Genomic DNA, 27,528 nt, shown 5'->3' with positions numbered 1-27,528 from the left:
GCGTATGCTTAAATGTTTGAAATTAGTTTTGTAGAGAAAAATATAATTGTGCCACCATATTAATTTATTTTTATATAAATTTGTAATTAATATGTAATTTATATAATTCTAAAATGTAATAAAAAACAAAAATTAAAAAAAAAAAAAGTTTTTTGAAATTGATGACTTGGATCAAATAATAAAGAAAAGCAGCCAATAAGTGCCCAACATAGATGGGAACTCCTTCAATACTGTTTAAAAAGCATCCCAGGGTGATACCTCAAGAAGTTGGTTGAGAAAATGTCAAGAGTACATGTCTGCAAATTCTAGGCAAAGGGTGACTACTTTGAAGATGATAAAATATAACACAGTTTTGATTTATTTTGGATTTTGTTTAGTCACAACATAATTCCCATAGTTCCATTTATGTTATTCCATAGTTTTGATGACTTTACTATTATTCTAAAATGTGAAAAAACAAAACAAATTATAATAAAGAATGAGTAAGTGTTTCAAAACTTTTGACCGGTAGTGTATACACACACACACACACACACACACACACACACACACACACACACACTACTATATATGTATATCATCACTGTCTGATGAAAAACACAAATCTCCACTTTTGGAAATTTTGACTTTACCATAGATGGAATGCTTCCTACTGTTTAAATTGTGCATCGAAATGACCAATGAAAAGATGTTTAATCAGGCTGTCTGTTTAACAAGTATCTTGTAAGATTGTTTATGAGAAAATTAGTTTTTCCATGCTCTTGAAAAATTTGTTTTTTGGAGATACGTGTTTGTCATCAGACAGCGCAGATATATACATTTAAAATTACTTTTGAGCCGTTCCATCGCTTTGCGATTGTCCGAGAGAGATGGATTACATCAACACTCGTTTGCTCTTCCTTGAATTCCTGGATGTCAGCCTCGAATTTTGCCACCTTCTCAACCCGTATTCAACAACCTGAAATTGAGACCCGAATTTCACGACTTGAAATCCACCTCTTGAATAATAAAAATTTGAATTTCACAACCTGAATTTTTTTAGGTGAATTCACACAAAATATTTTCAAATATTTAAAATGAACAGTAAAATGTTTCGATAACATCAAATTACACTGTCATTTTTAAAGATCATAAATTTAGAGGCTTTTTCAAATTCAAGTTCTGGTGATATAAAAATGATGGCATACTTTTCTTCTTCTTTAAACTGTGCTAAATTTGAAAATGTTAAGTGTTCTTGAACTCTGGTAAGGTGCTATATAAATGTAACATTATTATTTAACTAAATAATGGTGTCCTATCATAAAAATTCCTGAGACTTATGGGACTTTCACCTGTTTGTAGGCTATATTGATTTTATTTTAATATATTTAAATTATATTAGAATTTGTATTTATTATTCCAGGCAAAAATGTGTATTTGACATTTCATATTTTGCTTGACACATCTTGCCTCCAGAATAATGTTGTTATACATGCACAGACAAACGAAAATTCTGTTTCATGCAGATATTAATATCTGAAATACCAGGAGAAACCACAACATATTCCACAGTTAATGTAGCCTACAAATTCAGCTTCATCTGGTAAGAAAAAAAAAAAGAATAAAATAATATTTTTTTAAATAATATTTGTATAAAATTATTATTATTATTAGGCTATTATGAAAAGGTATATGCAAGGCATGTTTTATTAGTAGAAACTATAAATGTAAGAGTGATACTTAAAAATGGCCATTTCATTTAGTTTTGATGCCCTTCCAGTTTAAGCCCCACCCACACTCAGTTCTATCCAAATACAGAGACAGATAATTTTGTCATATGAACAGATACAGATACAAATACAGATAAAGGTTCCGCTGCACACCCCTACATCATTAATTAACTAAATTGTGTCTTAAATACCACTTGAAACACTGCATAAATGATATCATTGGTCAAAATGTTTATCATAACATCAGCTATTTCAGTGTTTCTTCTGTTTACCTATCAACAGAATGATTGTTCAGCAGGCAAAACATTGAGAATTCTTACAAAATATATTGTTGAAAATAAAAAAACTTTTTCTTATTTTAAGGTCTGACAGCCTTCATAAAAATCAAGAACTTGAATTTGAAAGGAACAGAGAACGATTTGAGTTTTTAAAGGTAACTTTTTTCCATGTATGTTGATGAATGTATTGACATTGAGTTGCATCTTTTAGTCCTTGTGGATGATGATGATTGCATGTATTAACTAATGTTATCGGTCCACAGTGGGGTTCTAAAGCGTTCCGGAACATGAGGATCATTCCCCCAGGTTCAGGAATAGTACATCAGGTCAATCTAGAGTACCTGGCCAGGGTTGTGTTTGATCAGGATGGTTACTACTACCCAGACAGTCTGGTGGGCACTGACTCCCACACAACCATGATTGATGGGTTGGGAGTGCTGGGCTGGGGTGAGTGAAACTAATCAAGAATCACCTAAGGTTTCTTTACATTTAGCTGTTGTGAAAAAAAAAAATAGAAAAACATACAGTGTTTGGGCTAGTGGTTTAACCCTTACAAAAAATAACTACAGTACAAGTGTGGCAAATTACCACACCTTTACTACAGTACTGGAAATTGCAGAAATACTTTGTCCAAATTACCACACTTTTACTGCAATACTGAAAACTGCAGGAGTACTGCATCCAAATTACCACACTTGTATTGCATTACTGAAAATTGCAGGAATACTGTGTCCAAATTACCACACTTGTATTGCAGTACTGAAAATTGCAGGAATACTGTGTCCAAATTACCACACTTGTAATGCAGTACTGAACATTTCAGGAATACTGTGTCCAAATTACCACACTTGTACTGCAGTACTGAAAACTGCAGGAATACTGTGTCCATATTTTCCCAATTATATTGCAGTTCTGAAAACTGCAGGAATACTGTGTCCAAATTACCACACTTGTACTGCAGTACTGAAAACTGCAGGAATACTGTGTCCATATTACCCCAATTGTATTGCAGTACTGAAAACTGCAGGAATACTGTGTCCAAATTACCACACTTATACTGCAGTTCTACTGTTGTTCTCTAGATCTGTACTCCTACACTTAATACATTTGCTGTACTTCCCTAAATTCTTCAAAACTTGACCAATGACCGCAAACACAATGTGGGTTATTAGCAATCAGCAATTTATTGACATTCAAATGTTTAAAAAGGTTTAAAAGCTTTTAAAGATGTGCCTGGCCATTAAGACACGAGCATCAACAATGCAATATTTCAAATTAAACATTCACTAGCAAATATAAAAGTATAAAATAAACATGAAACAAATTAGAAAAAGATAAACATGAAAAGGTTAAAGGCATCCATTTTCACAAATTATCAGAGCAAGTGTCATGAACATGATACAGTACATGCAGTACACAGTACAGTACATTACTTCTAAGATGCAGTAGTGTCATGTATAGAACACCCATCATTGGGAATGTTGTTTAAAATATTTAATCGCATGATTTTGTAATAGTTAATCACAGATTTTCAAAATGCTGAAATCTATCTATCTACCGACCGACCGACCTACACATACACACTACCGGTCAAAAGTTTTGAAACACTCATTCTTTATTTTATATATATATATATATATATATATATATATATATATATATATATATATATATATATATATATTATTATTATTATTATTATTATTATATATATATGTTTTTTTTTTTGTTTTTTTTGTTTTTTTCACATTTTAGAATAATAGTACAGCCATCAAAACTATGGAATAACATAAATGGAACTATGGGAATTATGTTGTGACTAAACAAAATCCAAAATAAATCAAAACTGTGTTATATTTTAGCATCTTCAAAGTAGTCACCTTTTGCCTAGAATTTTCAGAAATGTACTCTTGACATTTTCTCAACCAACTTCTTGAGGTATCACCCTGGGATGCTTTTTAAACAGTATTGAAGGAGTTCCCATTTATGTGGGCACTTATTGGCTGCTTTTCTTTATTATTTGGTCAAAGTCATCAATTTCAAAAACTTTTTTTTTTTTTTTTTTTATAAAATGTTAGTATTATAATGAAATACATTTATATGGTGACACAATTATATTTTTGTCTACAAAACTAATTTCAAACATTTAAGCATACGCCTTCGGATCAAAAGATTTTTAAGATCATGGGAATCATTTCAGTCAAGTGTTTCAAAACTTTTGACCGGTAGTGTACGTCTTGTCAGGATTTATAGTATTGTGCATATGTAGAAATATTAGAAATTAACATTAATGATTACGTTCCCGCTCCACCACACTGAGTGAGAGCCCTTACGTAGCAGAAAAATAGAAAAAAAAAGAGGTTGTGCTAACCTAACTTTCCCTGATATTTTCCACATTTTCTTTACTGTATGTGGTATATGTTTAAATAGAGTTTAGATCTCACACAGAGCTGAATAGAATGCCAGAATCTAATGTCAAATTGGTAATTACGTTAATCACGTTAAAAAAATAATGTGTCAAGCATTGTAAATTAATCGCATGCGTTAATTTCGACAGCTCTAGTTTAGACACTTTAGAACTGCAGTTTTGTTCAATGTGAAAACTTAATTTATACTGCAGTGCAGCTGTTTAACTGCACTGAACTGCCGGTGAACTACACAAACTACAGCTCTATTGCATTGATTTGAAATTTTACTACACTGAACTGCTATCATTTTGCATTTCCATTTTGCAATGTACTGCAGTTATACCAGTGTAGAATGCAGGTATACTTCACTGAACTGTAGTGGTACTACACTGACTTGCAATTGTACTGTAATTTACTATATCAGTACTGCAGTTAAAAGACATTGTACGTGTAGTACAGTTTGTCAAAACTGCACTTTTTACTACATAGATTGCATTAATACTGCAATCAGACTGCAATATAACTGCAGTTCATTTTTGTAAGGGAAGAAAGCACAATTTCATAGTGGTTGACCCATATGGGTTTTTCAATGGCAAATTCCGATACCGATGTCTGGAGATATAGTGCGATAAACGTAATACAATTTAACTAAAGCAAATCAAATGTACACAAAATTTAGAAACAAACACTTATGCAATATTTACTATAATTTGCATAAACTTGAAAAGGAAAAACCTTTAAAACAGAAAGTGTTGACTATCCATTGACAAATCTATTTGTAGATTTTGGAATTGACACAAGGGAAGGTTAGCACTTCTGTTAATCAGCCAAGTGAACCCAGTTATTGACCAATACAGATGATCACAAAATCACCGATTAATCGGCCTGGCCGATATATCGGTCTATCACTATTATTGAGTTCTCAATTGACAATTAATTTACAAGTATACAGTATGTTTCTAATAGCAGTCTACATTTATCAGGGTCTTGTCAATTTAACATGTTTTAACTCGGGATTAACCGATGTATTGGCGGCAGATATTTATTGACCAGATTAAAACTATATATTGTTATATTGTATATTGTTTTTTTAACATGAAAATGCTTATATGAAAAAATTAATGTTTTATTTATAAAATTTGTAATACCATTTGAATTCAAATGCACAATACAGAAATAATAATAGCCAAAATAATGTAGAAGGGTTGGCACTCCTAAGAACATGTAATATTTAATTTTTATTCTTTCTTGTTCTCACGTTATTGCGGAAAAACCGCCATAAATGGACATGACAGTTGTGAAAGCGGCACATACCTATAGGGATATGATGAGGGATACACATACCTATAGCTACATGATGAGAGAACCAACTAAAATTATTTTAAACCAGCAGACTTTGACTTCTGAGACATCGGTATGATATCCATAGTGCTGCATGATTGATTGACTTGAGACTGAAATCGCAAAATGGCCTTTCTTAGTTACTAAACCGTAAAAGGCTGTGTTTTAAAACATAGTGTGCATTCAGCGCTTCAGTCAGCAGAAGTACAAAAAAAAAATTTCATTTCAATCATCATGTTATCTTATTTAGTTATTTTTGTGTTTTTTTTTTTTACTTCTATCTTCTATTTATCTTTTATTGTGGCTCTCTTTAAAATTTTGGCCTGTGTTCAACAGGTCCAATCCATGTTCAATTGAAATTATGTATTGTTCCAACTGTAAAAAGGTTTTTGTACTTTGTATATTTTTAAAGCATAATTCCTAAGTAAAACAGTGATCTGATGACAAAATTAGGTAAGTGGCAAAATACCGGAATCTTTATCGGTATCAGCCTATAATTTCTTTGCTAAAATCTGTATCGTATCGGCCAAAAATGTTTGTTGGTGCAACCCTAGTTTTAACCCTAGATATCTTTGAGCAGGTGTGGGAGGTATTGAGGCAGAGGCAGTCATGTTGGGTCAACCAATCAGCATGGTGCTGCCAGAGGTCATTGGTTACAAACTACAGGGGACACCCACCAAATACATCACCTCCACTGACATAGTCCTTACTGTTACCAAGGTATGGAATTCATGTCATGTCTGTAATTGTGATCAATGTGAATTTATCGATGAATTGATCTTTTTAATATAAAAACCAGCATTTGCGGCAAGTCGGTGTGGTTGGGAAGTTTGTGGAGTTTTTCGGCCCTGGTGTTGCCCAGCTGTCCATTGCTGACCGTGCCACCATCGCCAACATGTGCCCCGAGTATGGAGCCACTGCTGCCTTCTTCCCTGTAGACCACATCAGTGTGCAGTATTTGGAGCAGACCGGTAGGTTAACCCTGACCACAGATCAATTTATAAAGCCTGTGATGGTGTTCACCTCAGTTCTGCTCTGAAATGGAGAAAGTGGAATTGTTGAAGCTACTGTTTTTCCTTGCTGTGTGCTTGCCAATGGTTTACATCTACGTTTTTTTTTTTTTAAGGGAGGGATTCAGAGAAGCTGAGTTACATAGCTCAATATCTGAAAGCAGTGGGCATGTTCAGAGACTACAGCAACACAGATCAAGATCCACACTTCACTCAGGTACTCAACATACATTGAATATGCTGTCATTGTACAGACCGATTTCCTCTGGTTACAGCTGTCTGCACCTCTGAATGCAGAATTAATATCTGTTAAATGTGTCTAAAAATACACATTCTCTATTAACCTGGCAACCACCCACAATGCCCTGTCAAGGCACCTAGCAATATCCTGACAACCACCCAGAACATCTCAGCATAGTGCCGGGAATTTTTTTCGCTGGCGAATCTTCAGAAAATGTAACGGTCTACTAACCCGCTCCTGCTCCTGCTGTTTCTGCAGGTTGTTGAGTTGGACCTCAGTGCGGTCGTCCCCTGCTGCAGTGGTCCCAAGCGGCCACACGACAAAGTGGCTATATCAGACATGAAGCAGGACTTTGAAAGCTGTTTAGGAGCCAAGGTACATGTCACAGTAACACCTGAGAAAACATTTTTCCTTTGATCCTAGAAATGTCCTAGACTTAGAGATAATACTCTATTCTTTTTCCTACTTTTGTTTTTTTTTAACACAATGTTAAGGTTTTTCTAAGTTGTTCATTGTTGTGAGTAGTTCAGCCATTTTTAACTTTTGTCAACAGCAAGGGTTTAAAGGATTTCAGCTGGCACCTGATCGTCACAATGCTAGTGTACCATTCCAGTATAACGGGGCTGAGTATTCACTCTCCCACGGATCTGTGGTCATTGCAGCTATTACGAGCTGTACCAACACCAGTAACCCCTCGGTCATGCTGGGAGCAGGTATGTGTCTACCCATATAGAGATGCCAACTTTCTTGCACTAGTGGCTTAAAATGAAATTTCTGATGTCATATTCTCACCCAAACATCATATTTTTTTGTCTATGGAACGCTACAGTATATCCCAATAGCTTTGTCTGAACAATAGTTCATGTGATAGATTTGTGTGAGGAACAGACCAAAATGTAAGTTATCATTCAGTGAAAATGATATAGGCTTCAAGCAACATGAGCATGTGTAGAGGATGACATCATTTTATTTATGGGTGAACTATCCCTTTCATGGAGAGATTTTGATCATTTCTGAGCTTAGAGGTCCAATATATGTATTACCAAGCTCAAAAATAATTTGTCATTTTATTGTTGAATATTTTTTTGTTATTGTAATACAACTCTTCATCATATTCATCTCAGGTCTCTTGGCCAAGAAGGCTGTTGAGTGTGGTCTCAGTGTCAAGCCGTATATAAAGACCAGTCTGTCTCCAGGTAGTGGAGTGGTCACCTACTACCTTAAAGAGAGTGGAGTAATGGACTTCCTCACACAATTAGGGTAAGACAGTGGTGATTGCCATTTGATGAAATTTTGTCCCAAATCTAAAAATGTCAACAGTGTTTTACATTAAAAGAATAATTCTTTCATCATTTACTCACCCTTATGCCATCTCAAACTCATATGACTTTCTTCTGCGGGACACAAATGAACAAAAGTAATTTTTTGAAGGATATTTACGTTATTGTCAATACAATGCAAGTCAATGGGGTTCAAACTTTTAAGCTCCAAAAAGGACATAAAGGTAATCCATAAGATTCCAGTGGTTCAGTCCATGTCTTCTGAAGCGATCTGATTGGTTTTGGGTGAGAACAGACCAGTATGTAACTCCTTTTTCACTATAAATCTTGACATCTGTCTCCTTGAGAGATGCTCGTTCACCCTCCCTTCCTGATGCTTTTAAACTGTTTCACACCCAAAACCAATCATATGACTTCAGAAAACATGGAATAAACTACCTGAGTTGTATTGATTACCTTTATGCTGCCCTTATGTCCTTTTTGGAGCTTGAAGCTTAAAATTTTGGAACCCCATTAACATGCATTGTATGCACAATAACACATAATATGTCATTCAAAATTCTTCATTGTTTCATGAAGAAAGTCATATGAGTTTGAGACAACATAAGGGTGAGTAAATGATTAGAGAATTATCATTTTGGGTAAACTATCCCTTTAATATGATACAGAGAAGCTACAGAGGCAATACAGGCTATGTAAGTGATTGTTCGTGACCCTATTAATGTATCAGTTATATTTTTATTGTCTTTAGTTTTGAGGTTGTTGGTTATGGCTGTATGACCTGCATTGGAAACAGTGGACCCCTTCCAGAGCAGGTTGTAGAGGCAATCACTCAGGTATACACATTCTCACTTTTGATTTTACAAAGTTTTTGGATTAATTCTTTCATATTAATACAATTTTTGGAATGTTAACAATTTTCTTCTCTCAGGGTGATTTGGTAGCTGCTGGTGTCCTGTCTGGAAACCGAAATTTTGAGGGTCGTGTTCATCCCAACACACGGGCCAATTATTTGGCTTCTCCTCCACTGGTCATTGCCTATGCCATTGCAGGCACAGTGAGAATAGACTTAGAAAAGGAGCCCTTATGTAAGTGATATATACCAGGTGTTTATTCAGATTCTTTTTACATTTTCTCTGGGTAATACACATTAAGTTGACAGCCAGGAGCAGTGTGTCGGAAGATCAGTGACTCATGTGGTGTCTGGTTGTTTGGTTCTTCCTTAAGATGATGATTTGGTAACTGTTTGTGGTTATTTCTTGGTCTAGCGGTGAACTCGGAGGGAAAGAAGATTTTTCTGAGGGACATATGGCCCACACGAGAGGAAATCCAAGCAGTGGAGAGACAATTTGTTATTCCTTCCATGTTTAAGGAGGTCTATGAGAAAGTGGAGGTACCCTTGACTAATAAACTCCTCTGTTATTATTGCCCCTTCTTAACAAAATCAGTCCCAAAAATGACATTAATATATGTTGTTAACAAATAATATGGACATGGGCTTTTTTGTTTTATGGTTAAAATATATATGAAAGTATATGTTAGGTGCTGTAACCATTTGCTATTTATTTTTAAAGGGATAGTTCACCCAAAAAGGAAAATGATCTAATTTACTCACCCTCTTTCCATCCCAGATGTGTATGACTTTATTTCTTCTCCTGAACACAAACAGAGATTTTTAGAAGAATATCTCAACTCTTTAGATCCATACAATGCAAGTGAATGGTGGCCAGAACTTTGAAGGTCCAAAACGCCTTTTATATGCTTTTTGGACCTTCAAATTCCGGCCACAATTCACTTGCATTGAATGAATATACAGAGCCGAAATATTCTTCTGAAAATCTTAATTTGTGTTCAGCAGAAGAAATATATATACATCTGGGATGGCATGGGGGTGAGTAAATCATGTGAGAATTTTCATTTTTGGGTGAACTATCCCTTTTAATAACCTCTTTTTTTTCTTTTTTGCAGTCACTCATTTAAATCATTTAAATAACCCTGTTCAATTCTCAGTATGAACTCGTATATTTTCTTGTGTTTTTATTATTAATAATAATAATAATCCTTTAATATATATTTAGAAAGTAAATGAACGCTGGAACTCCCTGAAAGCCCCCTCTGACAAGCTGTATACCTGGGATCCCAAATCTACCTACATAAAGTCCCCACCTTTTTTTGATGGACTGGTATTGTACACTTTCTCTTTTTTTCATAACTTATATGTATATTAGTGCATTCAGAAAATATTCAGACCCCTTCATTTTTTTCACATATTGTGTTGCAGCCTTATGCTAAAATGTTTTTTTTTTTTTTTTCACATCAGTCTACACTCCATACCCCATAATGACAAAGCAAATAACAGATTTTTGATAACTTTGCAAATGTATTAAAAAGAAAAAACTGAAATATCACATTGACATAAGTATTCAGACCTTTTGCCATGACACTTGAAATTTAGCTCAGGTGCATCCCATTTCTCTGGATCATCTTTGAGATGTTTCTACACTTTGTTTGGTGTCCACCTGTGGCAAATTCAATTAATTGGACATGGTTTGCAAAGGCACAACCTGTCTATATAAGGTCTCACAGCTGAAAATGCATATCAGAGCAAAAACCATGCCATGAGGTCGAAGGAACTACCTGCAGAGCTCAGAGACAGGATTGTGTCAAGACACAGATCTGAGGAAGGCTACAAAAAATGTCGGCTGCATTGAAGGTTCCCAAGAGCAGAGTGGCCTCCAGAATTCTTAAATGGAAGACGTTTGGAACAACCAGGACTCTTCCTAGAGCTGGCCGCCTGGCCAAACTGAGCAATCATGGGAGAAGGGCCTTTGTAAGAGAGGTGACCAAGAACCTGATGGTCACTCTGGTTGAGCTCCAGAGATCATGTGTGGAGATGGGAGAAACTTCCAGAAAGACAACCATCACTGCATTCCACGCATCTGGGCTTTATGGAACAGTGGCCAGACAGAAGCCTCTTCTCAGTGCAAGACACACAAAAAAAGCACCTAAAGGACTCTCAGACTGTGAGAAACAAAATTCTCTGGTCTGATGAAACAAAGATTGAACTGTATGGCCTCAATTCCAAGTGTCATGTTGTAACAGTCCCATTGAACCATTACATTTATTTCCTTTGAGTTGTTGTCGTCTTCCCGACCTTTAGGGGGCGCTAGGGATTTTTTTTTTTTTTTCCCCTCAGTATAACCTTAAGGAGTTTGCTTCATAAGGCAGAGAGTAAGTCCAGTGTGGAGAGTGTGTTATCACTAGCTATGAATGCTTGCTTACATGTGGCTTTTCTGCTTTAACCCTATTTTGAGGAACATCATTATTCTACAGCTCAATATAAGTTGTTTTTCTCATTGTAAACAACTCTGTGTTGGGTCAATTGTTACTTTGTATCAGTGTTTGCTTCCACTACATAATGCATTGTTGGTCTGTCTGTCTGTCTGTCTGTCTGTCTGTCTGTCTGTCTGTCTGTCTGTCTGTCTGTCTGTCTGTCTGTTTGTTTGTTTGTTTGTTTGCTTGCTTGCTTGCTTGGATCTGTGTTCAGAGGGTTCTTGTCTGATGCTGAAGGCATCTTAATGTCTCAGTTGGATTATACTTTGGATATTGGACATAAACTCACCTGTCTGAATCTCCTGTTTCCCATTCTGGATTACTGTACCTACGGACTGAACCTTCTTACCTGAATTTTAAACTGGATTTTCCCACCGCTTCATTACCCAGCTCTTCATGTTCATAAAACTATGGTCTGGTGAGAGATTAACTGCTGCTAGATTACCATTAATTCATACCTGTTGATTTAGAAAGGACTCTGAAACTGCATGGTCTAAGAGAGAGACCAGATATTGACTTTTGTGGTTGAACATGTCTGACTGCAAAGCTTTTTTAAGTGATTGATGTTTGTTTGTCTAAATGCTTTATTGTTCACCCTGTTCATTCTTGTAAATACACAATGTTAAATCTTGGCTTGGAGAATTCCCCTCATTTATTTGTGACCTTGTGTAAGGATTTATTTAGTCAGTGTTACAATGTCTGGAGGAAACCAAGCACCGCTCATCACCTGCACAATACCATCCCAACGGTGAAGCATGTTGGTGGTAGCATCATGCTGTGGGGGTGTTTTTCAGTGGCAGGGACTGGGGGACTGCTCAGGGTTGAAAGAAAGCTGAACACAGCAAAATACAGTGATATCTTGAATGAAAACCTGGTCCAGAGTGCTCAGGACCTCACACTGGGCTGAAGGTTCACCTTCCAACAGGACAATGACCCTAATCACACCGACAAAACAACACAAAAGTGGCTTATGGATAACTCCGTGAATGTCCTTGATTGGCCCAGCCAGATTCCGGACTTGAACCCAATCGAACATCTCTGAATAGACCGGCTGTCCAAAGATGGTCCCCATCTAATCTGAGAGAGCTTGAGAGGATCTGCAGGGAAGAATGGCAGAAAATCCCCAAATCCTGATGTGCAAAGCTTGTCACATCATACCAAAAAGACTTGAGACTGTTATTGCTGCCAAAGGTGCTTCAACTAACAACTGAGCTGCAACATAACAAAATGTGAAAAAAAATGAAGGGGTCTGAATACTTTCTGAATGCAGTGTGTGTGCGTGCGTGCGTGCTAGAACGTATATATCAGTTGCTTTGCTGCTTATAAACTTCTAGACCCGGGAGCTCCTGCCACCAAAGTCCATATCAGATGCATATGTACTGCTCAATTTGGGAGATTCTGTGACCACAGACCACATATCACCTGCTGGAAACATTGCACGTAACAGCTCTGCTGCTCGTTACTTAACTGGCCGTGGGTAAGACATTGACACTCGCATGCTCCCTTAAGTATCAAAGCACATTCTAGTTTTTAATGGTGTCTACAGTATGAGGTATTCATTTAATTTTTTTGGCAAGAATATTTTATATTCTTTTACAAATGTTTTTTATTCCTAGACTATCTCCGAGAGAGTTTAACTCGTATGGTTCTCGTCGAGGCAACGACGCAGTCATGGCTCGAGGCACATTTGCCAACATCCGCCTCTTTAACAAGTTTCTAAACAAGCAGGCACCCTCCACAATTTACCTTCCTACAGGGGAGACGGTATGAGACTTTGATCTTTAAAAACAAAGTTCTCAATTTAGATACATATAAAGAGTCACATAATTGATGAGGAACTTTGAAGAATGTTGTCTTACTTTTGATACCATTATATTATTAATATTAAATTAGATTGAAATTTGTAGCCTTTCCAAAGTATACTTTGTCACAGCGGTGATTTTACTTATACTATTGTATTATGAGTTTTATTGTTTGCCTCTGTTTCTTTATAAACAAACAGATGGATGTGTATGATGCAGCAGAAAAATATCAGCAGGCTGGTCTACCTCTCTTGGTTCTGGCTGGTAAAGAGTATGGATCAGGCAGCTCCAGGGATTGGGCTGCCAAAGGACCCTTTCTGCTGGTGAGACCTTTACATCAACATCTACACTCACTGAGCACTTTATTAGGAACACTTGTACACCTACTTATTCATGTGATTATCTAATCAGCCAATAGTCTGGCAGAAGTGCAATGCATAAAATCATGCAGACTCAGGAGCTTCAGTTAATGTTCACATCAGCCATCAGAATTGTAGTGAGCAGAATAGCATCTCAGAATGCACAACACGTCGAACCTTAAGGTTGATGGGCTACAACAGCAGAAGACCACGTCAGACACTTAATTAGGACATTCAGTAATAATTAATAATTTTCATAATTTTCTTTTTTAATAATTCATGGGCAGTATTCTTGGTTTGAACAAAGTCATACATTACACTGCTGATACATTTAGACATTTGAAATGAATAATTTACTTTCTCATGTAGAAGAATGCACATTTAGGACACATTATTGGACAGAACAAGCAATATCTGCCTGAATACTATTTGTAGGGGAGAAAAAAAAAATCTTAAAGAAATTTACTATGGTGGCAGAGGGGTACACAACACATCCAAATTAGCAAAGCAAATAAAAGCTGAAAACACAACTGCAATAAGCCACAACATGAAATGAACACGACAAAATCAATAAGATCCACAAAAAAAAAAAAAAAAGAGAGAATTATTTTTTTTCAGCTTTTATTTCTTTCATCACATTCCCAGTGGGTCAGAAGTTTACATACACTGTGTTAGTATTTGGTAGCATTGCCTTTAAACTGTTTAACTTGGGTCAAACATTTTGGGTAGCCTTCCACAAGCTTCTCAAAATAAATTGCTGGAATTTTAGCCCATTCCTCCAGACAGAACTGAGTCAGGTTTGTAAGCCTCCTTGCGCGCACACGCCTTTTCAGTTCTGCCCACAAAATTTATATCGGATTGAGGTCGGGGTTTTGTGATGGCCACTCCAATATCTTGGCTTTTCTTTCCTTAAGCCATTTAGCCACAACTTTGGAGGTATGCTTGGAGTCATTGTCCATTTGGAAGACCCATTTGCGACCGAGCTTTAACTTCCTGGCTGATGTCTTGAGATGTTGCATCAATATATCCTCATAATTTTCCTTTCTCATGATGCCATCTATTTTGTGAAGTGCATCAGTCCCTCCTGCAGCAAAGCACTCCCACAACATGATGCTGCCACCCCCATGCTTCACGGTTGGGATTGTGTTCTTCGGCTTGCAAGCCTCACCATTTTTCTTCCAAACATAATGATGGTCATTATCGCCAAACAGTTAAATTTTTGTTTCATCAAACTGGAGGACATTTCTCCAAAAACTAAGATCTTTGTCCCCATGTTCACTTGCAAACTGTAGTCTGGCTTTTTTATGGTGGTTTTGGAGCAGTGGCTTCTTACTTGCTGAGTAGCCTTTCAGGTTATGTCGATATAGGACTAGTTTTACTGTGGATATAGATACTTGTCTACCTGTTTCCTCCAGCATCTTTACAAGGCCCTTTGCTTTTGTTCTGGGATTGATTTGCGTTTTTTGCGCCAAACTACATTCATCTCTAGGAGACAGAATGCATCTCCTTACTGAGTGGTATGATGGCTGCGTGGTCCCATAGTGTTTATACTTGTGTACTATTGTTTGTACAGATGAACGTGGTACCTTCAGGCATTTGGAAATTGCTCCCAAAGATGAACCAGACTTGTGGAGGTCCACTTTTTTTTTTCTTTTTTTTTTTTTTTTTTTTCTGAGGTCTTGGCTGGTTTCTTTTGATTTTCCCATGATGTCAAGCAAAGAGGCACTGAGTTTGAAGGTAGGCCTTAAAATACATCCACAGGTACACCTCCAATTGACTCCAATTAGCCTATCAGAAGCTAATTGGCTAATTGTCTAAAGGCTTGACATCATTTTCTGGAATTTTCCAAGCTGGTTAAAGGCACAGTTAACTTGGTGTATGTAAACTTCTGACCCACTGGAATTGTTATGAATTTTAATGGCTTCAACCAAAGTGTATGTAAACTGACTTTAGCTGTATTGTCGTGAAATACATTTTCCGGGTTCAATACAAGTTAAGCTCAATCGAAAAAAATAATTTCAACTCATCTAAGTTACAGTTGGGCACTTACAGTGGAACTGAAGGTGGCCAATTTTTGGATGGTTTAAAGGCAGAAATCTGAAGTTTATAATTTTATAAAAGCATTAATTCTTCTGTTAAAACTCATGTATTATTTGAGTTGTAAAGTTGTTTAAAACGTCATTTCTACAGTCGTTTTAGGGTTTATTGACATTGCATTGTCATGGCAACAAAGTTGTAAAATTGGCCATAACTTTACACAGAAAAGGTTAGTAAGCGATTTTATCACACTAAAATCATGTTAACATGCATATTATTTATGTCTTGTGGCTATACTTCTGAAACTGTGAGTATTTTAACATTTACAGATTGGCCCCATTCACTTCCATTGTAAGTGCCTCCACTATAACCCAGTTTTTTTTGTTTTTTAAAGAAACTGAGGGACAAGTCAAAATTATTTTTTTATGGTAATCAATATTATGCCACAAATGCTGTCGATTCAGCTTAACTTGTATTGAACCCGGAATATTCCTGTAAGTGCTCTGGCCAATACCTGGTTGGGTTTCTACCAGAACTCCATGCACATAACTTCAACATTTGCTTGAATCTGTACCGGGCAATGCTGCGAAAATGACGTCACAGTACATGCAGCTATTCTTGCTTACCGGCAGCTCTTATAAGCTGTCCTGCTACTGCAAAAATGGGCTGTATGGAGGCTGTAGCACCCACACAGGTGCTGAAATGCTCAGGTGAATTGCTCGGTTCCCAGGTCAGCGCTCTCTTGTGGCGGTTTGACTGGGGAACTCTTGTAGTGACTTGCAGTGGGACGAGTTGCTCTCTGCATCTTCCAAGCAGCCTCATGATCTCTCATGCATTAAGTCAGACTGCCACACGACTAAAAATAAATTGCTTAAAAAATATTTATTTTCTGTTGATTTTTGCTGTGTTGTGGCTTAATTTTGTTGCATTGAGACTTATTTCCGTTGTGCTGTGGCTTTTTCGTTGTGTTTTCAGCTTTTATTTGCTTTGCTAATTTGGGTGTGTTGTGCACTTCCATCATAATTTACAGATTTACAGAACATCTTTGTGCAGTTTCAATGAGATTTTTCAATTATGTCTGTATGCGAGATATCTCAGCCAATATGTTGTTTTCTACATGAATGTCAATCTTTCTCTCAGGATGTATTAAAAAAGGCTAGTGTGCTTCATTCTCAGTGGTTCTGTTATTCCATTTCTCCCTCAGGGCATTAAAGCTGTGCTCGCAGAGGGTTATGAGCGAATTCACCGCAGTAATCTGGTGGGCATGGGTATCATCCCTCTAGAGTACCTTCCTGGTGAAACAGCTGAAAGCCTCGGGCTCACTGGCCGCGAGCGATACACTGTGGTCATCCCCCCACAGCTCACACCCAGAATGACCGTGGACATCAAGGTATTGCTTGACTCTGTATTCTGAAGATACATTCATTTTTGTGAAAAGAATACTAACTCACTAGATTTCTGAGGAAATTCAAAATTAATCTATATATTTAAATATTATAGTCGCTAAGAGGGAGGATAGATTTTGTGGGAGATAAAAACTTGCAATATGATTGCTTTTCAAAAGGTGCCTTAAATGTTGTATCTCTATGTGATTTTATCTGTTCCATGTGATTAAATATGATGTACTGTCATTCATCTCTGCAGCTGGACACTGGTAAAGCATTTCAAGCTAAAATGAGGTTCGACACGGATGTGGAGCTCACTTACTTCCATCATGGTGGCATCCTCAACTACATGATTCGCAAAATGTCTGAAAATCGAAATTAATTTAATGCTTTCTCCACGAAGTTCTCGAACTAAACACACATATGCACCATCTGCATGTTTTTTTTTTTTTTTTTTTTTTTTTTTTTTTTTTGTCCTGTCTGTTTTAAAAAAACAAAACAAAAACATCTTAACTTTTTGGATTTTAGTATAATGTTTGCTGATAAATGTAGGATTTAAAGTCAACATTAACATGTCATGCATACTCATTTATTCAGCATATTTAATGCAAAATTTTCAACATCTGGGATTTCATCTATATCAAATTCTGTTTTTATTTTGGTGTTATGCATCAAATGGCTGTATTGGTTTGGTGTAGGTTCAATGGGATTGAATGGGAAGTTTGAAAGCATTAAATGTCAACAAGTTTAACCTTCTCCATTCTAACCCTTGCCCAGCACTGCCAAACCGCAGTCCCATTTTTGCTTTACTCTTTGTTTGTCAGTATCCATTTATAATGTTTTCCAATCCAATTTATAAATGAACAATAATTTTATTAATTACTGTAATGACACTGAACTTGGACAAGTTCTTTACAGATAAAATTGTGCAAAGTATGCCCTGTGATTATAAAAAAGTATAGAATTTTTGAATCTGAATTTATTTTTTTTACTTTTAAGATGTATAGATTATTGTTGTTGTTATTATTATTATTATTATTATTTCATTATGAAGAGTCAAGTAATGGCTATCCATTACTGATAAATTACATAATGAAAGACAATAGGGGCCTGGGTAGCTCAGCGAGTATTGACACCGACTACCACCCCTGGAGTCACGAGTTCGAATCCAGGGCGTGCTGAGTGACACAAGCCAGGTCTCCTAAGCAACCAAATTGGCCCAGTTGCTAGATTGTAGATTCACAGGGGGTAACCTCCTCATGGTCGCTATAATGTGTGCTTCTCACTCTTGGTGGGGCGCATGGTGAGTTGTGCGTGGATGCGTGCATCTTATCACATGGCTTGTTGAGCGTGTTACCATGGAGACGTAGCACGTGTGGAGGCCCACGCTATTCTCCACGGTAACGTGCTCAGCAAGCCACATGATAAGATGCGCAGCAACTGAAATTAGTCCTCCGCCACCCAGATTGAGGCAAGTCACTATGCCACCATGAGGACTTAGAGCGCATTGGGAACTGGGCATACCAAATTGGGGAGGAAAAAATAAATAAAATAATGAAAGACCATGTGTTACCCATTCCATAGTTTAAAGCAAACAGTCCATTAGATTATTTTAATAATATGGACTTTACTCTTTAATAAGCTGCAGGATATGTACTATACATTTGGAAGTGCCTATATTTTGTGTTGTGTACATAACCACCAGAAGAAAGTCTCTGTACTTACCATTCCAGTTTAATTACTTGTATGTTCACACTTTGTTGTCTGTTTTTATTCATCATGAAATATGTAAGGCATTCCTGTGCAAAGTGCTTATTCTCATGAAGGAAAACAAAATCCATCCAAAGTTGATCTTGCTGATCCTGAGTAAATGTAATAACTAAAAGGTGCTCAAAATCAGGTGTCAAATGCATACTCTTTTCTGTACTGTGCAAACTGTACTTTACTAAACTGCACATAGTGGTAATAACAGTTAAGGAAAATGTAACTGCTTTTGCGTGAGTTCTTATGAGTTTCAGAGTATATTAAGACTTGAAGATATTGTTGAATACTTATAGTGTGTAAGAGAAAAAAAATCATTATTGTAGAATGAATCCTTTCATCTCTGATTAAGGGCTTCAGTCTCTGCGATATGAATGTGCATCTCTGTAAGTAATCCTGAATCTTTAATTAAATTAGTAATATTTAGAATACCACTTTCTTTGACGCAACCAAAATAACAGAGCCATTATGACATTATTCATAAACAAATAACGCAGTCCTGTCAGTTAAAATCAGACCAGTTTTCCCCATTCTGTGGAGCGAAACAGAAATTCATTGCTGGTTTTGTAAACTTTAACCACATGTTCTGTAATATCCTAAAGTTAATAAAAACTTTTACAGCTTTTCATAATTTTTCAAACGCAGAATGCCACACTATTGTGTTTCAGTAGATTAACCTCTATTTTAATAACGTTAGGCCTACAGGCATATTTTCAATGTTGTGAAAATCTGACTTTATTCAAATAAATGTTCATTGGAAAACTTCTAATACATGTTTATTTGTTTTGTTTTTTTATATTTGCAGCATAATTAATCTTAACTTCTGTTGTAGAAAGTGATATTTGATGGCAACTTATTTTATAATACACTATCAAATAACTTTTAGTTCTTGTGTAATAAAAAATTTTAAAAAATACTTTGTTCCTAAATGATATTTTCCTGCTCTGTGTTTTGGTATCCAAAATTAAAGCAATAGCTCAACCAAAAATAACATTCTCTCAATTACTCACCCTCATGCCATATGTGGGTAATATGAGGTAAGGAAGCCCAATTTATGATGCCAGTGTTGTTTGATTTCACTGCTGATTTGAAATATGTCATTTAAACGTAAGCATGGCAAACAATTTTTTAGATTTCAGTGTTCCCCCATTCAAGTAAATAGAAGCTGCACTGTCATGACTGGAAATATCCTCCCGGGAGCATTCCAAAGATGGCGGACAGTGAACTGACTTGCTAGAGAGACTTTGGAAGGGATCCCTCTCTCGTCACGTAAGACGGTATGGATGTACTTTTTCCATGTGGATGACCTGGGTTCTAATCCACATTTTGACCCAGTTTTCCGCATCCTGTTTCCTGTCTCCAATTTTTTATACTACTTATAATAATAAATAAAATGAATGTAAAGGTTGGTTTCCTCGCAGTAATTTGGTCACGATGAAGGTCGGAGTGTGTAGAGAAAGGTTTCTCTAGAGAACGGGTAAAATTAACCATGGTTTTACTAAAGTAATATTGTAGTAACCATGTTTTTTGGCAGAAGCCATAGTTTTAATGGAATTATCCATGGTGTTACTATAGTAATATGGTAAAACACCATGGTGATACTGTGGTAACTGTATTAAAACCATGATTAATTTTTGTAAGAGAAGGTTAGGATTAGGTTTAGAGGTTGGTGTAGAGTGTCTGTTGGACTATAAATAAACACACTGCAGTGATGCTTATTTGCACTAAATGCAAAGATGTATCTATTTACATTTAGTGCAAATAGCCTCTGCCCTATTATTATTATTATATTATAATTAAGAAATCCTGTTGTCTACTTTTTCATATAGCATCCCATGTTTCAAGGATACAGTAATATTTTGACAGAAGTTCATGTTAAGGCACATATTACTTTAAATCTTAGATTCCATTATTATGACTTAATTAATTGACATTAATAATAATTTGTGAACTAAAAAGTGTTTGTGTTGAAAAAAAAAAAACAAACAAAAAAAAACTAGCTGCCGTTTAAATAAGTTTCTCTTTTAGAACTGGAAAATGTCAAACAAATCTTTTGGAGATTTTGTTTGTGTTCCACAGCTCGTGCTCCTTTCCAGTCGAATTGCAAAGAAAAATGCAAACAAATGTGTCGCCTGAGTTGCGGATGTAATTTTTGTTTATTAAAATATAAAGTTGCTTTCCAGCAGATTAGCACCCAGGGCCTCTTATACAAGAGGGGAATATGTTACCAATAGACCACCCAGTCATACTTTTAACAACCACCACTTCCCATGAGAGCATATGTACTTTTTTGTAATTAACTATTTCAGACTTTTCTGAGAATGCTGTGGAAAATAAATACATTATTGCATAGAGCTGGAATGTGAAGAAATTCAGTTTTAGATAGAAAGAAAACCATATGAAAATGTTTATTTTTATACTGAAAAAAAAAAAAACCTGGTCAAGTGCATATAGTTACAGAATCCCCCATTTATATGCAAAAAAAAAAAAAAGTATTTGTAAAAGTTCAATTAAACAGTTGTTCATTTCCATAGGGGAGGAATTAGTCACCATTCACTTGCATTGTATGGACCTACAGAGCTGAAATATTCTTCTAAAAAATCTTCATTTGTGTGCTGCAGAAGTCATAGACATCTGGCATGGCATGAGAGTGAGTAAATTATGAGAGTTTTCATTTTTGGGTAAACTATGTTCTAACTGTTAATTTGAAATAACATTCTTTTAGATATACATGTAATTTACATGACTTTTAATGTCTTGATATTAAGTTTGATACACAAACACACATCTTGATAATTTAAGCTTAAACATCTATCTATAGTTAAACATTCTAAATTATTAAAAACTAACTGCAGAATTAATTAATGATACGAAGTTAAATAAAAGAAGTGACAAATCGTGTTACATATCGTATATTTAGCTGTATGGAATATACTGTATAGTAAATTGGTCTATCAGTTGTATAGGACAAAAAAAAAAAAAAAAAGGAGTAAAAATACCCATTCATACACTGGAAGCTGTGATGTTACATCACCTCCCTTATAATATTAATCGACAAAGCAGTAAACAACTTATTTAAATGCATGTGATAGTTTTGTCTTGTCTAATGTTAACCATTTAAAATTCGCACTGAACTTCGAACTTAGTGGCTGTTTGTTTTTCTGCAACTTATCCACAATATTCCTGAGTCCCATGAACTTTGCAGGCGATGTGGGCAGAACTTCTGGTAAAGCGTAAACAGTCGTTATGTTATGTACTAATGCAGCGTTAAAAATGATGGAAACTTGAGAACAAGTGATCGCAGAATTATAGCGAGACGATATTGGTCTTCCTCACCTATCTGTTAATGATTTTGGGTTTCGGGATGATGGCCAAATATCACAAATAGAAGCATTTTAGTTATTTTGTTGAGTTTTTAATCCATCAATGGAAGAACCTGAGCAGACTAACCTGAAAAGCTATGTAGCCTATTAGCGCCTTCACAGATGTAAAGTTGGACATGTTTTGAGAACTGTAGATAATTATGTTTATTTTAAAGCAAATATTGAGTCTAGAACCTTCAGAACCTGAAGAGTTTGTTGTACCGAGATTATGTACTTACTGCAGATTCAGGGGAGGTCCAGACAGCAGGATGCTCGTGTAATACAGGACTCAGGCTATGATACTGTCATCCTGCTGCTTTTTGGATAAAATACAATTATTTTGTGGGAGATGAATGTGTAGTAAGATCAAACTAGCTTTATAATTTATAATTTATAATTTATTAATTTATATTTAATTATTAGTTTAAATACAGTTGTGCTCAAATGTTTGCATACCCTGGCAGAAATTGTGAAATTTTGGCATTGATTTTGAAAATATGACTGATCATGCAAAAAATCTGTCTTTTATATAAGGATAGTGATCATATGAAGCCATTTATTATCACATAGTTGTTTGGCTCCTTTTTAAATCATAATGATAACAGAAATCATCCAAATGGCCCTGATCAAAAGTTTACATACCCTTGAATGTTTGGCCTTGTTACAGACACACAAGGTGACACACACAGGTTTAAATGGCAATTAAAGGTTAATTTCCCACACCTGTGGCTTATTAAATTGCAATTAGTGCCTGTGTATAAATAGTCAATGAGTTTGTTAGCTCTCACGTGGATGCACTGAGCAGGCTAGATACTGAGTTGACAAGAACTGTCAAAAGACCTGCGTAACAAGATAATGGAACTTTATAAAGATGGAAAAGGATATAAAAAGATATCCAAAGCCTTGAAAATGCCAGTCAGTACTGTTCAATCACTTATTAAGAAGTGAAAAATTTGGGGATCTCTTGATACCAAGCCAAGGTCAGGCAGACCAAGAAAGATTTCAGCCACAACTGCCAGAAGAATTGTTTGGGATACAAAGAAAAACCCACAGGTGACCTCAGGAGAAATACAGGCTGCTCTGGAAAAAGATGGTGTGGTTGTTTCAAGGAGCACAATACTTGTTGACCCCTCTCCAAACATAGCACTTATGGTTGTGAGCATAAAGCTCTATTTTGGTCTTGTCACTCCAAATTACAGTGTGCCAGAAGCTGTGAGGCGTGTCAAGGTGTTGTCGGGCATATTGTAAACAGGCTTTTTTGTGGCATTGGCTTCTTTCTAGCAACTCGACCGTGCAGCTCATTTTTGTTCAAGTATCGTCGTATTGTGCTCCTTGAAACGTTTGATCAGGGCCATTTGGGTGATTTCTGTTATCATTATGATTTAAAAAGGAGCCAAACAACTATGTGATAATAAATGGCTTCATATGATCACTATCCTTAAATAAAAGACAGTTTTCGTTTTTTTTGCATGATCAGTCATATTTTCAAAATAAATGCCAAAATTTCTGCCAGGGTATGCAAACTTTTGAGCACAACTGTACATAATATCCATATATAAATGCTATAACCTACATGAAATGTTTTAGTGTTGCCTGAACAACTGATTCTGTTGATAAATTGAATTTATTGTTCTTGTATAGGAAATAACGATGTATTAGCAGCCACACAATAAACTGTAACGTACAAAAATAACTACATGCAACTATAAAACAGTATGCATTATTAAAAGCACTAGCAAATATACATTTAATTGATGCTAAATTAATGTCCACACTGTTTCCCAAATCACCTTTTCCCCTTAAGGGAAGACAAGCACATTCTGCTGTTGGGCCTCATGTATTCAGATAGAAGACAAAGGCAGGCCTAACACAGTCGTAAAAACATAACTTAAGCCCCCACCTTCTAAGTCGTAAATCTTACTGATAAAAATCGCGCCAAAATCAAACAAAGGGAGTCCAAAACAGACTACAGATCCATGAAGCCTTGCCCTCTAAAGGATCGAGCTCTCAACTCCTATTGGATGAGGCACACAACAGAACGTCCCTCAAACATGACATCATCAGGACTTCAAATAATTCTGAAATGCTTCCAAAGTGGCTTCCAGCGACTTTGTTCACCGAATACGGACGTAGCTTTTTGCTGCTCTCCGGTGCAACCTCGTGGCTTAAGGAAGTAATGTCCGACTTGAAACTGTAGCCATACGATCTCCATCTCGCTGGACGAGTTGAGATTACTCTGTGTTCAACTGAACACTCTAACGGATCCGAAGGAGACCGCCGAGCAATTCGCATCTTCATCCGTTGGCCTACAGAAGTGAAGAGATTAAAGATTTCTCTTCCATCTTCAATCAAGTCGACATTTCTGAGTTCTCCGCCAGCCTGCCGAGAATCAACAGCCGTACCGCCTGCCGACAGCGTGAGGAAACGGCCCCGTCATCACCCGAGCCTCAAGGAACCGGGTCAGAGTTAAAGGACGGAGGAAAACACATTCTACCTGTGTCCTCGTGCGATTCAAGTAAGAGGTTTACGTCTGGGCAGAGATAGAATATTATAGTGTGTTATTCTTGTGTTTCAAGGTTTTTGCTTGTACAGTTTACGGACCGCCATGTCCGCTCATTATTAATACTCAGGGTATTAATTATCACAAATTTGTTTTGCTGTATTGTGGTCCAACCAAATTGGACTGTTGTGCATTTTCGCCAACGCGGGTGAGACAGCAACTAAGTTCATCCATTAAAGAGTCAAATAACAAGGGACTTTTACAAGCCCCACTCGTAAAACCGCGTCTCTGAGTGATGAACACGGCTGCTTTATCTCCAGCTATCGCGAAATCAGCTTTCGGGCATTGTAAACTGAATCATCTCTATCTCTCTCTCTCTCTCTCTCTCTCTCTCTCTCTCTCTCTCTCTCTCTCACTAACCACACTGACACACACACACACACACTGTCACACACACACCTTATGTGTTATAGAATTATTTTTATTTCCATATCTAATCATATCACTGTTTAGTTTGTAGTTGTAAGTCGGAAATTTCTTGACTGCATTGTATTAATTATGAATTGATATTACTGCATAAATAAACTTTTGTTTATATTTCAAAGAGAAGTGTTTTGGTTTGTTTTGCATACGCCTGTGTCGTGCTGACGGGATGTCAGTGCTCGGATTCAAACCTTCATTCATTGTTTTTTTCCCAAAAATCGATATTCTTCGGATGTCGATTTTCCTAAGAAAACAATCTAATATTGAGACTGTTTTAATATTCGGTTATTAGTCCCTGATTCCAGGGTGGTGCCCCGTCAATGTTAATCCTTATTAATATTCTATTGATTTTTGATAATTGATAATTATCTTTGATTGAATTTGAATGATCAACAAGCTAGTGTTAATTTTAATACATTTTTCATCGATGTTAACAATTAACGATTATCTTTGATAATTGTTGATTTAAAGGATTTAAAAAAGCTAACATTGATTCTCATCAATGTTCTAATTATTTTAATAATTAATAATTATCTTTGATAATTATTAATTATTGCTAATAACCAAACTTGCTCCTAAACGTAGCACACTACATTTACTGGAGTCCCATATGAGGTTTTAATGAGTTAGATACAATTAATTAATTTAAATATTGATTAATAACTACAGAAATAATTATTAATTATTTCTGATAGTAACACTGATCTAAACAACCAGTAAAGCCCTACACTGCAAAGACACTCAAAAGAAAGTGAATTGCAGGCAGGAAAAATGCAGGAAAGAGGAAAATTACAATACAATTAATTTCAAATGTGATAAAACATCTCAGTACTGTACATGTCTCATCTAATTATTATGGCCTTCAGTTGTAGAATTTATCCATTCAGCATCACAGCATGAAAACAGTTGAATACATGGTCACTACTCACAGACAGTTCAGGAAAAACACCGTTCCTTTCTATACTCAGTAATAATGTCATTCAAAACATGTGACGCATTCACAAAGGCCAACGCTGAATAGAAATGAACAAACTCTCAAAATTTCTAATGAACTTTCATCAAATGTTCACGCACCTGTTAGCACAATAATGCTATCGTTTATATGTAATTCATTGCGCTTCGTTTCTTGACGTCTATCGTAGCCAGACCATAAAGGTGGATAATATAAGTAATTCCTGCTGTTTAAAAGAGCACACAAACAAATTATTCCAAGCTTTTTCAAACAGTTGTTTGTAAGTCAGTCCTTCTGTAGGCAGCGGATGGAAGAAGCAGCATCTGGGACTGGAGCGCTGTGCTTTGCGAGTGGTTTCTGAACATAACATTGCTGTTTTAGATAAAACTTTAGTTTCGCTTGATTATTAGGATAAACATGAACTGCACACACTGTCCAGGATATTTTAAAGACATCTTTCAAGAATCTAACCGCATGACACGCAAGCAAGCAGTGACCGGCTACACACAAAACGCACGTCCGCTAGCCAACCGGAAATTCCGCCCACCTTGCGAAATACAGTGGACTCGCTGAGAATATTGTGGATATGATATGATGTCCCTCTGTTTAATATGGTTGCTAAGGCTGTCCACAGTTTTCTTGAGCAACCACTGGGCAGTGCCATGATGATTCTAATTGCCTGTTTTGTATTTCTGTTCTCGAGACGGTGAGTAAAAACAGCCAAAATTAGCGATCCAGAGGAGAACAACAACCATTTAAGTGTTACTTGGTGTAAAAATTAATTTAATGCTCAAGTTGTGCCACTGTTGGTTGTCATAACAACTCAGAATAATTAATTATACCAACTTAACTAACCTCGGACCATTGCTTAATGTCATCTACACATAGGGTTGCCACCCGTCCCGTAAAATACGGGATCGTCCCGTATTTAAAGATAATTTGTCCCGTATTTAAGCTGGTCAGATGGCGTCACGGTGAAATCGTTCCAGATTGCCAATTTAACATTGATATAAGTTGGAAAATTTGCCTATGGTGGGTAGTCCACACATTGTGCTAAAACGTGCTGTGGATGGTGTGGTAAGGGACTGTCTGAAAAGTCCACAAATGGTGGTAAAACTGTGGCGTTTTTTCTATATAAATGTTCAATAAGTACAGGTGAAGGGAAAAAAAAAATTATAAAATAAATAAAAATTATTTTAAAAAAATATGTATAAACCATCCAAAATGTATACATAAATAAGATAAAGAAGAGAAATAATCGAAAAAATTAAACTAAATATATTTTTA

The 27,528-nt window shown here is 36.2% G+C and overlaps 1 protein-coding gene across 2 annotated transcripts in view; it reads left to right on the top strand.

The window, feature by feature from the left end:
- LOC127450821 (cytoplasmic aconitate hydratase) overlaps nucleotides 1-19,713 on the top strand; it is a 31,752-nt gene extending 12,039 nt beyond the window's left edge. For both annotated transcript variants that reach the window (XM_051715210.1, XM_051715218.1), the window contains exons 5-21: nucleotides 2,073-2,142; nucleotides 2,251-2,434; nucleotides 6,317-6,456; nucleotides 6,536-6,707; nucleotides 6,863-6,963; nucleotides 7,246-7,362; nucleotides 7,541-7,700; nucleotides 8,112-8,247; nucleotides 9,019-9,103; nucleotides 9,199-9,355; nucleotides 9,536-9,660; nucleotides 10,346-10,450; nucleotides 12,935-13,077; nucleotides 13,217-13,364; nucleotides 13,603-13,725; nucleotides 17,003-17,188; nucleotides 17,443-19,713. In XM_051715210.1, the coding sequence (XP_051571170.1) occupies nucleotides 2,073-2,142; nucleotides 2,251-2,434; nucleotides 6,317-6,456; nucleotides 6,536-6,707; nucleotides 6,863-6,963; nucleotides 7,246-7,362; nucleotides 7,541-7,700; nucleotides 8,112-8,247; nucleotides 9,019-9,103; nucleotides 9,199-9,355; nucleotides 9,536-9,660; nucleotides 10,346-10,450; nucleotides 12,935-13,077; nucleotides 13,217-13,364; nucleotides 13,603-13,725; nucleotides 17,003-17,188; nucleotides 17,443-17,565 (2,275 nt within the window). In that variant the 3' untranslated portion in view covers nucleotides 17,566-19,713. The remainder of the gene's footprint in view (nucleotides 1-2,072; nucleotides 2,143-2,250; nucleotides 2,435-6,316; nucleotides 6,457-6,535; nucleotides 6,708-6,862; nucleotides 6,964-7,245; nucleotides 7,363-7,540; nucleotides 7,701-8,111; nucleotides 8,248-9,018; nucleotides 9,104-9,198; nucleotides 9,356-9,535; nucleotides 9,661-10,345; nucleotides 10,451-12,934; nucleotides 13,078-13,216; nucleotides 13,365-13,602; nucleotides 13,726-17,002; nucleotides 17,189-17,442) is intronic.
- The last annotated feature ends 7,815 nt before the right edge of the window (nucleotides 19,714-27,528 follow it).

The sequence above is a fragment of the Myxocyprinus asiaticus genome, chromosome 2 (assembly GCF_019703515.2).
Source record: "Myxocyprinus asiaticus isolate MX2 ecotype Aquarium Trade chromosome 2, UBuf_Myxa_2, whole genome shotgun sequence".
NCBI classification, from domain to species: Eukaryota; Metazoa; Chordata; class Actinopteri; order Cypriniformes; family Catostomidae; genus Myxocyprinus; species Myxocyprinus asiaticus.
This window is presented reverse-complemented; position numbering and strand designations above follow the sequence as displayed.